The 12,986-nt window shown below is 39.3% G+C and overlaps 1 protein-coding gene across 1 annotated transcript in view; it reads left to right on the top strand.

Moving 5' to 3' along the window:
• Window positions 1-2,892: 2,892 nt before the first annotated feature.
• Window positions 2,893-12,986, top strand: part of gabra2.L (gamma-aminobutyric acid (GABA) A receptor, apha 2 L homeolog) — a 70,637-nt gene continuing 60,543 nt past the window's right edge. The window contains exons 1-3 of the mRNA XM_018229559.2: window positions 2,893-3,152; window positions 3,577-3,680; window positions 8,339-8,454. Of these exons, the coding sequence (XP_018085048.1) occupies window positions 3,021-3,152; window positions 3,577-3,680; window positions 8,339-8,454 (352 nt within the window). The 5' untranslated portion in view covers window positions 2,893-3,020. The remainder of the gene's footprint in view (window positions 3,153-3,576; window positions 3,681-8,338; window positions 8,455-12,986) is intronic.

Here is a 12,986-nt window from a genome sequence, read left to right as displayed (position 1 = left end):
TATTTGATTATAATGGAGTGTATGAGAGAGGGCCTTTCTGTAATTCAAAGCTTTCTGGATAAGGGGTTTCCAAATAACGGATCCTATACCTGTATATATTTTATAATGAAGAGGAACATTATGAACAGGGAATCAGGCATAGATAAATCCGTGCTTATTTTAACCGTACACTATAGAGATCAGCATTCTTCATGGTGGGTCTCTGGATAATAGGTACTGTGAATTGCTCATCTGTTATCTGCTGTAGAAAGTGGCATCGATATTCCTACAGGGACTGCACAGCAACCTCCACTCACTATGATAAAAATTATGGTATTTACATGGTATTGGAGTGGCAAAGGCACATTGTTTTGTGTAGTAATAGTGATTTTTTTTTTCATATAACTGGACCTATAACCTTACATTGTGTAAAGTCTCTATACACTGTTATTGTAAATAACCCCTTCTATAGTATGCACACAGCAATCTCCACATACAGGACAAAGACAGCTGAATGGAAGACGTGTCAATATAAAAGAATGAAGGAAAGGAAAAAAGTAAAAAGCACAATAACTATAACACAGTCAGGGCCCAAGACAAGGTGGGTGGCTTTGGGGTGTGGGGTAGATATATTAATCTTCTGAATATCTCTATTCTCTTGGATGACAAGGGCCTTCTGGATCTCCCACCCACACTGTAGCAATGGTTTAGCACTTACTGTAGCATTAGGGCATCACATGCTTCACATAACTGTCACTAAGTTGGTTAATTCACACGCAGGCGGTCGCAATCCCCAGCACAATAAAGCACATCGGAGCTGTCGGGGATTTGAAATGCCCATAAATCTAATTTTAAACCGGTGATGAAAAATCCTTTTTTCTATGCAAGGGTGACGATATGGGGGATTAACAGTAGGGGGGTTACCTGCTCCTGTATTCCTATTGTGTGATAATTAAATCAGACAAGTAGTAGTGCGATCAATCACCTCCGTTTCTGTCTGCTGCTCGTGTGGGATTATTTACTCACATAGTACAGCAGGCTGACATGACAAATGGAAAGGGAAGTTGGAAGATGCTGTATCTCACGGCGAGAAACTTTTCTTGGCTTGGTGTAAGTACTGGAGCAGTTATTTAGGATGGCTGCTGCAGGGAGGAGCACATCTGGGGATCAGGATCACAGACAGGGTGCTCTGCATATATAAGGACCCCAGGCTGGACAACACAAGGGGCAGTAGTTGGTTGTATCCTCATTTCTCTCCAGAGTGGTGGAACTCTACATGGGCTGATACTACAATTGCCCTCTACCCTGGCCTTCTCAGTTCCTCATCCCAGGGCAGTCCTCAATAGTATGGACAATCAGTGGACCCCCATCAACACATTATATATATATATATATATATATATATATATATATATATATATATATATATATATATATATATATATATATATATATATATATATATATATATATATATATATATATATATATAGGCACAGGATCAACATCAAATTCCCTCTTGGTTTTGTAATCCTGCAGGCATGCTGGTACACAATGCCCTGTATTTTACATACTCCCCACTATTCCTAGTCCAAATTACATATTTCCCCATCATAGGTCAGATAATCCAAAAAAATGGGGACCTTCTAGATCTGACAGGGTTTGTGCCCCTGAAATGGGATTAACAGCGGTACATTTATGGCTAGTACCATTTTGTTAAAATAACTCCTTAATGATGTTGCTACAACACAGGTGCTCTGCCTCACCCTCGACCTTCCACCAAGTGGGAGGTTTAAGGTTATCTTGCCCCAAAAAAGTGACATAAATTAACTCAGAATATGCCTCTGAGCATATTTGTAATTTACATAAAATATTCTAGTTTTTGTGGTTTCTTAGACTGCTGTTACCAGGCTCTCCACTCTAATGCTCTCTCTTTGAAAGTCACAATATCAATGAATGAGCCTAGGGTTAACTGACAGTGCAGGTTGCGCAATAACTGGTTAGGATCTACTTTATGACAAAAATATTACACAGATTATGGTGTGCCAAGGAATTTTGGGTGGAAAATCTATTGTACACCACCCACCTCTCTGTTTTAGACTCATGATATTAAACATGGCACTACAGAGCCAAAAGCTTACATACACTCACATACACACATACACTCATACATACACACACATACACACACAGATACACATACACATACACACATACACTCATACATACACACTCACACACATAAACACACAGATACACATACATTCATACATACTCATACACAGACACACACATACACATACACACACAGATACACACACATACACCCATACATACTCATACACAGACACACACACACACACTGATACACACTGATACATACACACACACACTGATACACACTGATACATATACACACACTCATACACACTGATACATACACACACACACACATACACACTGATACATACACACTGATACATACACACACACACACACACACACACACACATACACACTGATACATACACACACACACTGATACACACTGATACATATACACACACTCATACACACTGATACATACACACACACACACATACACACTGATACATACACACTGATACATACACACACTCATACACACTGATACATACACACACACTCATACACACTGATACATACACACACACTCATACACACTGATACATACACACACACTCATACACACTGATACATACCACAGACACACAAAAAAGTCATGAGAATAAATGACCCCTGGTTAATGCCTCATTCCCCCCATTTATCAGATGTACCCGGATGTACCCGGCACTGAGTTGCGGGCGAGACAACAAAACACAAGCTTCTTTATGAAATGAATATGAGAGGTTCTTCTTCTGTTGCTGTAGGAGAGGTGGGTGAGGGGAAGGGGCCCCTGATTGCAGCACCAAGGACAGCTCACACATCACTACAGCTTGGGGACTCCCTTTACAAAGCGCGTTCAAGCTTAGCTCCGGCGCGGGCCCGACAGCAGCAGTTTAATGCTCGCCCCCGCTCGGGACCCTCCTCCATTCAAAGCAGCCAAGGAGCAGCTTCTCCGCACAGCTACTGCTGCAGCAACATCTCCGCACCTGCGACTCCGGCAGCCTCTGCAGCATCTCCCGCTCCTGAAGGTAACGAGCCCTTCTGTATCAGCCTCTTCCCCCTCTCGTGCCCGACGGAACCCCAATCACTTGCAGCTCAGTTATCCGACAAAGCCTCATCCAGAGATCCCCGAGAATCCACATCCCGGCACTGTGTCTGGATCGCACCGTCTCTGCCGCCAATTGCAACACAATATCCCCGGCTCATAGGACACATGTCTGTCCATCTCTCTCTGCTCCTCTGTTCCCTGGGCAAAAACAAATCCAATGTATATGGCACATGGTGTTTAACACCTACAACCCTCCAACACACTCTCCGACAATAATCGCACGTATAGTACTCAACAGACGCTACAGACTTTCCAGCCTGCCTGCGAGCAGTCGCAAGTTGGTGGTTGCCTAGCGATTTGCCTTGAGATTGCTCAGTATTAACATTCTTTCCCCTCTGTCTCAGGTGGTCGTTACAATTAAAATCGCAGCAACTATGGGAACTACCCTGGCATCTTGCAGAAAGAAAATCCTTCTCTTCTTTACCCTGGTGCTATGGGAATCATCCAGGTGAGCTGCTCACGTCTCTATATTTGTTCTCATTACCCCCAGCCTGTGGCTCAATATTACCTGCGACTGTCGCTGCTGCTCTTTAGCTTTGCTGCTCCATTCATCTCATTAGTGTTAGTGACCCCAGAACTGTAGCGTTTTACAGACACATCACTGGTTCTGCATCAGAGAACTTATTCCAACTCAGGCTGAGCAGTGAATGGACTATGTGCTGTTGTTAAGCAATAAGTTCAATGCTGTACAAATATTATTCCCCCTGTCTAAACACTGAAGGCGATATGTCTATTAACCTCTAGGGGGAGACAGAGCGCAGCGTCAGATCAGTCAGAAGTTGCTTTATTAGCACCAAAGTTTGTCTGTAATAATAAAGCCATAAATTCATGATACTCAGGGTCAGTAGTTTACTGGCATTTATTTCTAGTATATTTAGCACCCGTAATACCACTGATTATTTGTCTCATGGAAAAGTCATTTATAAACACTGGGCAAATTTGCACCTGGGCAGTAATCCATAGAGACCAATCAGTGATTTTAGCTTTTTTCAACCAGCTGCAGCTTGAACAGTGAAAGCAATCATCTGATTGGTTGCCATGGATTACCGCCCAGATGCAAATTTGCCCAGTGTTTATAAATGAGCCCCCTTGTTTTAAAATATAGTTTTCGATATATCAATTTTAATGTAACCACAATAAACTGGTGACGGGTACACACAGGTAGAGGGGAGTTTCCAGCGAGTGCTTCCAAAGGAAAATATAGGAACGCTGCAGCATTAATGATTCTGACATGTGTTTCCCAGCGCAGCTGATTTTGACAAATATCTTATCCAGCTGAGTTTAGTGAAATGATTTCATCTCAACGATCAACAAAGAAAACAAACATTTTTCTTTTAATTTTATTGCAGCATTTCTCAGCTTAGTCACCTATGCAGATGACTGTGTGTATTTCACCCAAAGATTCCCACTTTTTGGATTTTTTTTTGTTTTTTTATATCTTAGTTGAATGTAGATTGCATTACAATTGTGCTTGGAAGAGGGGCAGAGTCAGAGTGTGGGCAAAACTGATTATTTCATTCTGCCATTTATAATAATTGCTTGCCATTTTAACCCTCTGTGGTGCAAGGCAAAGAGGTTGAACCCTTTGTGAATGAGCCACAGCTCCTGGAAAGATCGAGAAAATTATAAGTGCAACTTAAAGTTTATGGGTGCCAGGCAATATCTGCTCCAATACAGCATAAACCTTTATGGCCCACACTCTTTAGCATCTAAAGGGTTAAATAGTTTCTACAGTCCAAAAGTAGACTGCAGTCCTTTTTTTCAATAATAATTTGAATAGTCATATGGTATCTTAGTGTTTTGTTTTTTTTAGAAAAAGAGTTAATGAAAAAACAGCAAAAAAACCCCAAAATCTGCCACCTGCATAGTCGGTTAACCCTAGAAGGGAGCCGTTGAGCTGAAAGCCTGGTACAAGCAATATAACTGATAAATACTGTATGTCAGAAATCTTCAAAAGTAGAAAATTAATTGAAAATGCAAAAGTGTTCTCAGGAGCACACGGAGTACGTTTACTTCAATTCCTTTTTTCCCTTTAAATCCCCTTTAATGAAGATACATTGTTTTGTTTTTTTCTTAAAATATTTTAGTTAGCGTCTGTAGCACAGGTCTGTGTCACCGCCACGTACAGGTGCCTTGGGGAATGTCTCGTTTAAACAACAATACTGTTGCTTGTTTTTTCTGCATTCTCCCAATTTTGCATGGTGCCTGCATGGTTTTATCGCCTTGCAGTATCCCTACTGGGAGAGCCAACAGATTAATTGCTTCTAAGCCTGTTAAATACGTGATGATCAGTGCCACTTTAATAAATGAAATAAATTGATGGCAAATTTTGCTCTGAGCACTAGTTTTATAGCTGGGTATATCCTACTGGAACTATTAGCTCTGCTGCTAGATAATCTCTCTCTCTATATCATCTATCTATCTATCTATCTATCTATCTATCTATCTATCTATCTATCTATCATCTATCTACCATATCTGTCTATCATCTCTCTCTCTGTCTTGTCTCAGGCACTCACAAAGGGGTTAATACTGTATATTGAGCCATATAAGAGACTTCTGTTCAAAACCTTCCCTCTGAGTTTCATAAAATCTCGGTCTTCATCAATTCTTGATGTTTTCTCGTGCTCAGGACAGCATTGAGTCTATCCCAGGCATTCTTGAAGTACGCGGCTGTATTAGCTCGAGCCACTTATGCAGTTAAGCAATTCCAGAGCTGCACTGCCCTCTCAGAAGGAGTACACACAGGATATAATGATTCATTTAGCTTCTGAGTTCTCACACATCACCGGGAGATAATACATTGCTGCTTAGGGAAAGTTAAGCCGTCAGATAAATAAATGGCATGTAGAAGTTCAGACTGACAGAACATCCCTTTGCCTTTACTTTATATGTAACTATAATTCACTGTTAAGTAAATGCTCAATAGGTTTTACCTACAAGTGTTTTGTTTTATATATCTAGAGCAGGCACAGCAGTGAGCCATTGGTTGGGGGGGGGCTGACAATGTCATTACATTCAACAACTTTACTAACATGCAACCAATCAAGTACAGGTATGGGATCTGTTATCCAGAAGCTCCGAATTACGGAAAGGTTGTCTCCCATAGACTCCATTTTATCCAAATAATTCACTTTTTAAAAAAAGAAAAAAAAAAAAATTTCCTCTGTAATAATAAAACAGCGCTTTTAATTGATCCAAACATAATATAGAATTAATCCTTATTGGAAGCAAAACCAGCCTATTGGGTTTATTTAATGTTTACATGATTTTCTAGAAGACTTAAAGGAGAACCAAACCCTTAATTATAAAAAAAAAACCCTATCCACCTACCCTACATAAACCCAACTCCCTGCTCCCCCCCCCAGCCTTGCTGTTACCTTCGTTAAATGCATCTAACTCTTTACTTACCTCTCTTTGCAGATTCAGCGCAGCACAGCTCATGGGCGCCATCTTCCAGCTCTTCGGTAATCTTCGGGTCTTCTTCTGCCGCTGCAGAAATTTCTGTCAATTTCTGTGCATGTGCAGTTGTCAAAAATCTAGAAGACCGATCCAACTGCGCACGCGCCGATACTGCACTTACTTCCCGAAGAAGGCCAAAGAGGAGAAGATGGTGCCCGTGAGTCCTACTTAGAATTAAGGGTTTGGTTCTCCTTTAAGGTATGAAGATACAAATTACAGAAAGATGTGTTATCTGAAAACCCCCAGGTCTCAAGCATTCTGGATAATAGGTCCCATACCTATACTAATGTTATAACTTTATTTTCAGCTTTTTAAATGTATGTACAGGTTACTTTTTTAACAGATCATTTTAAAGGAAAATATACAAATATTTATGAATAAATGAATGTCAATCCTTCAACAGATATTCTACTGAACAATATTGGATTGAAACTTGCACATTTCATATGTTTTCAGGGATACTTCCAAAGTATTTCCCAACACTCCAACCCAAGGACCAGCTGGGCCACTGGATGGCGCTGCTTTATTGGAAGTGAAATCTTTATATATCCCAGCATTTTTCTACCACTTTAAATGCAGATTGGTATATACATTAAACTCTGTGCAGGATAAACCTCAGCAGAATGATCTAAGCAATATCCTATGGCAGAATAAAGAGGAAAACAAGAGTATTTCAGTATATTTAATATTAAACAGGCAGTAGTAAATTAGGACAAAGTTTATTGTAAGCCCATTTGTTCTTGGCATATTTGCCTATTATATATGAGTGGGAGTGGTTATATTGTTGGCCTTGACTAACTTATTTTCCATAGGAACCAATGTAACGGTATCATAAAAGGTAATATACAAGTGAATGAAACGTGCACCTCTAAAACTGCATTAAAAGGATACTGTCATGGGAAAACATGTTTTTTTTTCTCAAAATGCATCAGTTAATAGTGCTGCTACAGCAGACTTCTGCACTGAAACCCATTTTTCAAAAGAGCAAACTGATTTTTTTAAATGTAATTTTGAAATCTGACATGATGCTAGACATTTTGTCATTTTCCCAGGTGCCCTCAATCATGTGACTTGTGCTCTGATAAACATCAGTCACTCTTTACTGCTGCACTGCAGGTTTGAGTTATATCACCCCCTTTCCTTCCCTACCCCCTCAGCAGCCCATTTGACTCCTTCAGTTACACTAAGTAGGAGAAACAATAGCCTTTTAGAAAGCAGTTCCATAGTGGAGCACTGGTTTTTTAATTTTACATGGTTGAATAAATTATTTGTAGTGTAAACAGTGTAATTTAGAAATAAAAACTACACTGTAAAAACCATGACAGAATGCCCTATGCACTCCACAAGCCTCGAAATGTGGGGCTTAGTTACTTTACAGGTTCCAGTGTCAATGTATATATCAGTCATAGTCATGTACTAGTAAAGCAATATGACACCCGCCACTGATTTATATACACGCAAATAAAAAAGATACTGTATGGCAGGGTGGTTGCACACAAAAATTTAAGGCCCCTTTAACTAAGTAGAAGAAAACACAGAATGTGGTTATTTATATATATATATATATATATATATATGTAATTGCACTGAAGGATGACAGAATGTAATAGGGTAATAACATGAGCATGTTTTGTTCTTGCCTAGCCAAGTTCTGGGGGATACCGTGGATAATGATGCAAAGAACAACATTACCATCTTTACAAGGATTCTAGATAGACTTCTAGATGGCTATGATAATCGCCTGAGGCCTGGGCTAGGAGGTAAACTTTCTATGTATTTATTATCTCGCATGCTGTAAATAAGCAACAATTCATTGAAATAAGTTATTGGCTGATGTGAGTGTTCAACATAGAATGTAAATACCGCAATGCTAATACTTTACGTTGTACTTGTATGGGATATTATTAAACCTGTTATCCAGAAAGCTCCAAATTACGGGAAGGCCATCCCCTATAGATTATATTTTAATCTAATAATTCACATTTTTAAAAATGTCTCTGTAATAATAAAACAATACCTTGTACTTGATCCCAACAGAGATAGAATTAATCCTTATTGGAGGCATATCAATCAATGGGTCTAATTGAAATTTAAATTATTTTTAAGCAGACTTAAGGCAAGAAGATACAAAATACTGAAAGACCCCCTTATCCAGAAAACACCAAGTCCTGAGCATTCTGGATAAGATGTCCCATAGCTGTATAAGGAGCTGTTAATTTGAATTTGAGCAAATATAATGAAAGACGTTCTCGTTATTCATCTTTTCTGCATCTTTCTCAACTACATTTTGTCTATCTTCCCATTTTTGGAAACGCACTTAAGATTTTGTAATCCCCACCCTCTTGGGGAATGTTAACAAGACTAATATAATCAATGCTTACATCTGTAGCTTATTAATATGTGGAACATCCCCCATCCTAAACATGAAAAGCAATTGTATCTGTACATATTAAAGCTGAAATGACCAGACCTGACAGCTATGGCTGGCAGCTAAGAGGGGTCTATTGAATTGGTCATTATTTTAGTGTTGTGCAGGCTGTGCTGAAAGCCGTGGGAGCCACAGGTTTACGCAGGGGCTGGGTGAGTTCAGACCAGAGAGACACTCTTCCATTGGGTTTTGGGTTGGTGGAAGGCCAAATTCTATCCACACCTTACCTGTAACGTCAACATGCTCCAATTTTTCTTACTTCTGACTTCCATCCCTTATTTATATACTCACCAGCCCCACTCCAGCCCTCCAGGGATGTCAGAGAGGGGGCAGGGTGGTTATAAAAGAAGTGACAGAGTCAGTTCAATTTGTTTTCATGTTGATTATGTTCAGGTTAAGATTGTACGCAGGACAACTTTTTGTTGACCCATGCATCTGTAGGTACCGTAATAATGATGCACCCTTCTTTTGTACAGCAATGTAGAATTTGATGACACTTTAAACGTATGTGCTAATAATAATGATCAGTAGCAGTGGGTATTGGGGGTTATTTTACTATCATTTTACTTTTTTTGAGCCACTAAGCACTTTGTAGCATAATGATAAGGGACACCCCTGTCTGCCAGAAAGCATTAATGGCATAAAATATACAATATAATTAATTGCAGCACAAAAGCTTTATATGACATAAGTAATGTAGTAAGCCGAAATGATTAACTGAAAAATGCATAGTATATAGACAAAATAATCTTGGTTTAACAAATAATGAAATATGGAATCATGCTCTCTACCCCAATTTAATTTTAAAGTGAACAACCCCTTTAATAGTCCGGATCATGATGTCTCTAAACACCCAGACAGCCACTTAGGAAGGAACGGAGCCATTACTATGTTTCATATATTGTGTTTTATTTGTATATTGACTTGGATTATTTGTACCTTGTCAGTTTCCATGTGCTGCTCAGGACCCATTATATAGTATTATGTATAGTCCGTTGCACTGTTTTTATTATAAGGGGAAGTCAGATGCACTGCATCATAAAACACAGTGCATTCTGAGGGTATCATTATTTTTGTGCTAAGCCTGTGGCAAATATTTGTTTGCCCTTTCTTCTGCCATTTTATTTTTTTTTTCAGAAAGAACAGGCATTGTGCAATTGCTTTTTGTATAGATGGAGTGAGTTATATATACAGTTGTTATATACGTTGCTTAGAATTGCATTTTCTTGCATAGTGCAAAAAAAAGCCTTATTTGGGTGCATATTCCCTTTAAACCAAGGTACGGGGCTGTGTTGAGAGATGAGGCAGAATTATGACACTAAACTGCCTCCAACTACCCCCAGTGGCAGTGCTTTGATTGGCACTCACTAATTCACAAGCAGCACCTATAGTGACCCAATGGGTCTGAACTTCTGTCATGGCTGATGGCAAAGCAAGGGGATCTAAAGTCACAAGAGAGAGCTACTAGGCTTTGTAAGTCTGATCTGCCTCTAGACATGTGCTATGACCTTATGACAAGGACTAAACTAAGTCTATAATTAGTTCAAGGCTATATTTGTCATTTAAGATGAACTTGCATGGTGACAATAATGCTGCTTTAGCTGTTTCTGTTGCCTTTGTTCAAACATCACCTAATATAGCTACTGCCTTGCCTTCTAACATCCTGGAGCCAATTTATTAACAAAATGCTACACAGATGGAGCTAATGTTATTATGCAGCATTTATTTCAATGGGAAAACGTGTGATAGTGATCCATTTAATTGGAGTGTCATGATTGGACAATTTAAAGTCTCTACTATCTAAACTGTTACATTTGTACTTTTCCTGATAAGTCCTCATTCCAGTTCAAAAGAAGGTAGGAGTTAACTGAACAAGATGTAGTTAGAATGCAAATGTGTTGATAATGACATGCCTCCTGCATCCGGTTGAGTACATCTGTGTATCTGGCAAATAATAGGGACTTGATGGAATATTCTTGATGTCCTACTATGCAGGCAGTCCTCTGGGTGGGAAGTAGGGTGAGCTACTGGTGGCCATTTGGGGAAAAATACTTTTCTCAATGCAAAATGAATCCACACTATGACATCACTTTCAGTGTCATGATATCACTTCACAACACCTAAAACAGAAAGGGTGCAAGTGGATAGGGTCATGTATGCAGGTAGGTGGGCACCACTCAAGCTAGGGGTAAACAGGTATGGCTCAAATGTCTGCCAAAACAGGCATATACAGGTCTATATTTGTGGGCAGATCTACTGTAGATATCATCAGAAATAACCTCGATTTTTAGCTGGGAATATTAGGGCTCATTTAGAAATTAAACTGCAAACTTGAGTATGCATCAACACTATTTATAAAGGTACCGCTCAGCTTGCACCAAAGAAATGCATGCAATTGCATGCCTTGATACCGGGGAACCTTAGAATTGCCAGAAGCCTTGACCGTTGGTGATTCTATGGTTCCTATATCTACAACTCACGTGTGGCCAGTAAATACGGAACTAATACTGTTATTGACACAGTGGACATTGGCACAGAAGGGATGCCATAGCCATTCTGAAAAACATCCTCTAAACTTGCATGATTGACTAAAACAGATGCTAGTTTGAACCTTTATTGATGCATTGTTCACCATTTGTGTCAGACATGACTAATCAGAAGCCCGCAATGATGCAGTAAATCTGGGGGGGGGGGAACCTGCATCCTGGGTAAAAAAAAAAAACATGCCAATTTCATTAAAAGTGGGCCTTATTGAATTTATATCACTGTCATATTTATTCAGAAGTTCCTTGATTTTAGCAGAAAAGCCATGTTGCCAAAGGCAGTTGCATTGCATTGATGAATAAGATCCTTTAGATGTTATACAATTAACATGTCTCTCTCCTAACAGAGACCAATAACGCATTTATATCAATAATTTATCGCCCAAGATGAATTTTCCTCTGTTATTAATAAGCTGGCATATAAGTCCCAATTTATTGATGTCAGGCTTGCAGTGCTGTAATTAAGAATTTGTGATGGGCAAAATATTGACTTGGGTCCTGTTTCACTGAATAACAACGCTTCTGCCTAAATTAGATGAAAGCCTGTGGCATGATCAGATAATTCATTATTATGAATTAATTTGGATTCTCAGTATTTCATTTTCTGTGCCTTTGGGTGTCGCAATATAAACAGTTTTATGGCTTTAATGCAAACATTTTTATGAGTGCATGGAAAACACATCTGAAAAGTACAATATGTAACAATATCCATATAAATAAACCAAAAGGTGGACATTTGTAACCCCCCTTTTTTAAATGATGCCCTTTATTACAACTGGATCGGTTTTTTTTTAAACTCAGATTATTTAAAGGAGAAGTTTGACAACCTTTAACATAATAAGATCTGCTCTTCATTCACATAAACTAGCTGCCATGTTAAAACATCTGAAACTTCCATGGTTAGCACATCACCAGAGTGCCTTTTGGATAGCCCAATGTATGACTATCCTGGTATTAGTGTGCAGATCTGTGGTGGCAAGGTTCAAATAGAGACCCAGGAGAAAGATTGCTAGCTCTGCAATATTCTGCATAAGAGATGAAGTGGTATGCTCAGTGTCCCAAGATGCTGACACAGCAATGGTACCCTTGTGTATCCGGCTGTTATCCTTGTGTTGGGTTGAGGAGTAAGGTTAGAGGGGGTGAGGGCTTATTCTGCTTTGGATGGCAGAATGAATCAGAGCTCCCGGTATAACTAATTGTGTTGCAGACTGGAACTGCTTAGTTTGGCAAATAACACAGAAGATGAATGTTTTCAGCCAGTTTAATTGGTTTCTGATGAGTCTGATCCTAGTGTGTGTGTGTGTAGTGGGACAGGGATTGA

This window comes from Xenopus laevis, chromosome 1L, assembly GCF_017654675.1.
Source record: "Xenopus laevis strain J_2021 chromosome 1L, Xenopus_laevis_v10.1, whole genome shotgun sequence".
Taxonomy (NCBI): Eukaryota; Metazoa; Chordata; class Amphibia; order Anura; family Pipidae; genus Xenopus; species Xenopus laevis.
The sequence above is the reverse complement of the archived record's forward strand: the minus strand, read 5'-3'. Positions and strand labels throughout refer to the sequence as shown.